This window comes from Morone saxatilis, unplaced genomic scaffold (genome assembly GCF_004916995.1).
Source record: "Morone saxatilis isolate NCDOM2014 unplaced genomic scaffold, NCSU_SB_2.0 Contig4, whole genome shotgun sequence".
In the NCBI taxonomy this organism is placed as follows: Eukaryota; Metazoa; Chordata; class Actinopteri; family Moronidae; genus Morone; species Morone saxatilis.
The window spans coordinates 17,883,321-17,887,148 of NW_023339984.1; the positions used below are offsets into that span (position 1 = coordinate 17,883,321).

At 43.5% G+C, this 3,828-nt stretch overlaps 1 protein-coding gene across 1 annotated transcript in view; it reads right to left on the reverse strand.

Moving 5' to 3' along the window:
• Positions 1-3,828, reverse strand: part of LOC118337761 (tripartite motif-containing protein 2-like) — a 17,441-nt gene that overhangs the window by 5,692 nt on the left and 7,921 nt on the right. The window contains exons 3-8 of the mRNA XM_035674865.1: positions 3,653-3,801; positions 2,306-2,486; positions 1,878-2,137; positions 1,638-1,776; positions 1,356-1,541; positions 271-466 (exon numbers count right to left, since the gene is read on the reverse strand). Coding sequence (XP_035530758.1) covers positions 271-466; positions 1,356-1,541; positions 1,638-1,776; positions 1,878-2,137; positions 2,306-2,486; positions 3,653-3,801 — 1,111 coding nt within the window. The remainder of the gene's footprint in view (positions 1-270; positions 467-1,355; positions 1,542-1,637; positions 1,777-1,877; positions 2,138-2,305; positions 2,487-3,652; positions 3,802-3,828) is intronic.

A 3,828-nucleotide genomic window follows, 5' to 3' on the forward strand; every position in this document is an offset into this window, starting at 1 on the left:
ATTTATTTATATAATTATATTTATCATTAATTGTTTCAATTTTGGAGAATCTGCAGCATCCTACATGAGCTACTATCAGTTCTTGTTTGCACTGTAACCATGGAAACTCTTAGCCAAATTTGGATTTTCCAAAGAAGATTGACAATATGGCAGCCAGCAGTAAACCCAAATCAAAGCTTATTGCTTTAATAATAGCTTTAGCTCTATTAGTTGAAATAAAGTGAATCTGCTGGTTTATCTGCACTACTCTGTTGAAGAGTAATGCCTCACCGATCCTGAAGATGAGGTCATCCTCAATGGGGTTCTGGGTTTTGCGTCGTGGGGTGCCCAAGGCGCTGCTGGCTCTCTTGGAGCCTTTCTTTTTCTGGCCGGGGGACTTCCCTCGTCTCTTTGCCCCCTCAGAAGAGCCCGTGGACGGGGTGGCGTAGGCTGCTGAGTTGGTTGCTGTGGTGGTTGAGGGAGACACCTGCAGACAGTGATGGAGGAAGAATACAGTGCTTACAAGTATGAATTTCAGGTGTTAAATTAATATGCAAGGTTCATTTATTTTTTAAGTTTCATTTAAAGACATTGATGTGACATGACATTCAGTGCAATTATATATATGTAGTGAAGTGAGCCTTCATCTGATGTGTGGAAGGCTAGCAAGTTAGCAAAAAGTTTGACTGGGTAATTGACCCATTTCACTGTGATGCAAGTACCCAGAGGTGACACCACACGCTTTTAAACTTATGGTTTCCTTTGGGCTATGTCCATTTTTGTTCTGAAACCGTCAGTCAGACAATCATTGCAGTCTTTTCTCATTGTTCACACAACCACTTTTGTTATCCCCATAATTATCGCTTGCCTTTCGGTGTCAGAGTGGGATTTTCACCCCACCTACCAGTGTGGGAGTTTACACAGAACCATCTGGGAGGTCGTAGTTTGAAACTGTTTGAAAGGGAAGACACTTTCATGAAATTTGCAGCAGGTGATTGGATGAATCCTCTATCACCGTCTATCACAGGCGAACTTCAGAGTAGTCAAACTCTTACAGAAACCAGGAGAAGAGTGAAAATATTTTTTCCATCCAGAAAAGCATGTCAGTAATTCCTCAAAGGACCTGGAGCCCGGCAAGATGAATTCTCGCATGATTTCGTGATCTTGTTGAGTCCAGCTGCCTCTCAAGGTTTTTCTTTCAGACGTAGTTGGACGATACTTTGGACAAACCAAGTTGTTTCATTTGTACCCTGGTCTTAACTGTACACCACAGCTGAGGCCTTCAGGAGTTTGGTCCGTGGTTGGCCAAGTAAAAAATTCACCCTTGTTATGAAAATTAAGGCGTGGCCCCAAACCCACACACACCCTCCACCCACCTCTACTTCTGCCTCTGAGACCCTGTTGACAGTCAGTTTGAAGGGGCTTCCTTTGATGTGCTGGTCATACAGACGCAGAGCCAACGAGAAGTTGCCCTCCTTCGGCACTATGTACACAAACTCATAAGTCCCATTCTTGTGGTCCACTATTTCACCGTCCACTATGCTGCCATCTGGGGTGAATACCTGGTTTAACAAACATATAAACAAAGATAAAGTTGAGTCATTTCTCTGTAAATGTGTCCACATTGCACTTTTTTTGATTGACGGTGTACAACAAACCTCCGCTGACAGGATTGCATTGCCACTCTTGCAGGCTCCACCTGACTTGTCTCTTGTCACTATGGTAACTGAGGCAGGATGTCCCACAATGCATTGCTCCAGGCCTGCACCCATCGCCTCGCTCTGGCTTGCCACCGCACTGATGAAGATGAGGGTGGAGAGGGTGGGTCGAATGGTGTTAAATGCTAAAAGGCTTATTTTTAGCACTGGCTTGAATATTTTCAGTCAGCACGGTCTCACCTGGTGGTGACGATGGTCCCCAGGTTGTGTATCGACTTCCTCAGCCCGTCTGTCTCCAGCACCAGATCCAGCTGGTCGTTTTCCTCCGGCTGACATGGCAGGCCGAGGCCAGCTAGCTCCCCCAGCCTCTCCCGCAGCTCCTGCTCTGCCTGTAGAGTCGCCACGCACGCCTCCCCAGCCAGAGCCTCCTCCGACTGGGTACAGGAGGTCACGATGTCCCCCTCTCCCCGGATGAGGCTGTCCACCTGGGCCTGGAGGACCTGGAGACACCATAGATATGATTGTTACTGAATCATCTATTTTGTGAAGTGGCCCAGTAACAAGAGAGGCTGTATTTTCACACCCATCAAAAATAACATTTAATTCATTAGTTCTCATTCTTAAACTCTGCCAGACGACAGAAATATTGCCGTCAAACATGAAAGCACCTTCTGTTTGAGTCCATATGTGACCTCCAGCTCCATCAGCAGAACACTCTTCCGGACATCAAGCTGCTTGTGCAGATCCTCGAAACTCGACTGGATGTCCTCTTCGATGGAAGTTCTCTGATTGGTCAGCTGCTGGAGGATCTCCTTGACAAAGGACAGGGCGTCTGAAATCTGAGGGAGTCTGAGGAGATAAATATGGAGGGAAATAAGGATTTAAAGGTGACGTCAAAAGCTTGTTACATTTCTTTCAATGGAAATATACCATCCACACAGAACACGCCAGGGAATGCTTTGTTAATCCTTTGTTTAGCACATTAAATATTAATGTGTGGAATCTCATATGAATATAAGACTGTTTGATCCTTTTTTTTTATTCATTAATTAAGACGTCAGTGTGTCCCTCTGCGTCATGATAAATCGTTAATGGATGAAGAGTGCAAGACACACTGTGCCTGTTCCTGTGTGTGTGCTTGAACCGCAGACATGGGAGAGAGAGATGTTGTATGTTCCTGCATTTCCCAGCCTGTCCACCAGATGGCAGCTTCCCCTGTTCACTCCATCAACTGTGTCTCATTAGTGCCTCTGTATTCCCAGTGTGTCTTTATGCTACGCTGGAACAAAACTAAATACATTTACTTAAGTGTACATGTTTGGTGCTTGTAATTTACTTGAGTATTTGCTGATAATGTTGATGATGTTAAAGATAAAACTACCAACCAACACATAAAGTAATTATATTTGGTTTCATCTTCAACAGCTAACATGTTAAAATGTTCCTCAGACATTGTTACAACCTTAATAAAAATGTAATAATAAAACAAAATATAATTTGTATGACACTCTTAAGTGGTCTTAAGTACATCTTTTTTTGATGCTACTTGATGATCCTGCTGATTTCTTTTTAATTAAGATTTTGAACACAGGACTTGTAATGGAGTATTTTTACACTGTTTTATTACTTCTTTTACTTTAGTGAAGAATCTGAATACTGACACCACCACTGTATTTGTCTATTTGAGAAGACTTTCTTGGATGACAAATAGTGTGTGAGAAAGAATTTACTGACTTGAAAAAGTGAAAAAAAATGGAATGAGCTTTGGCTCCAACTCCAAGTATCGCTCTCACAGCAGACATATCAATCACGATAACTGTTTATCATGTGTCCAAAGCTAGAATATTGAATTTAAATGTGAATTATGTGTACGAATGACTGTTAATTTAAACTGAGGACATCACAACAACATTACAGGTTTACCATTTACACCACCACTATAACTGTGTCTAAATTAAACTTACAAGAATACAGTCATGACGGTGTGTACTAACCACAGTCACTGAGACTTCTACCTGTTCTGGACGGCCCCCATCCGCTCCTGCAGGCTGCTGTGGTGCTGTTCCAGGGCCTGGCTGAGAGGTACTTTAGGGTGCTCTTCGTGGTCCGACACACAGTCCTCACACAGCGGACACTCACAGGCCGAACAGTACAAGTCTGCCACCTGCAGGTGAGAAGGTGAGCACATTGG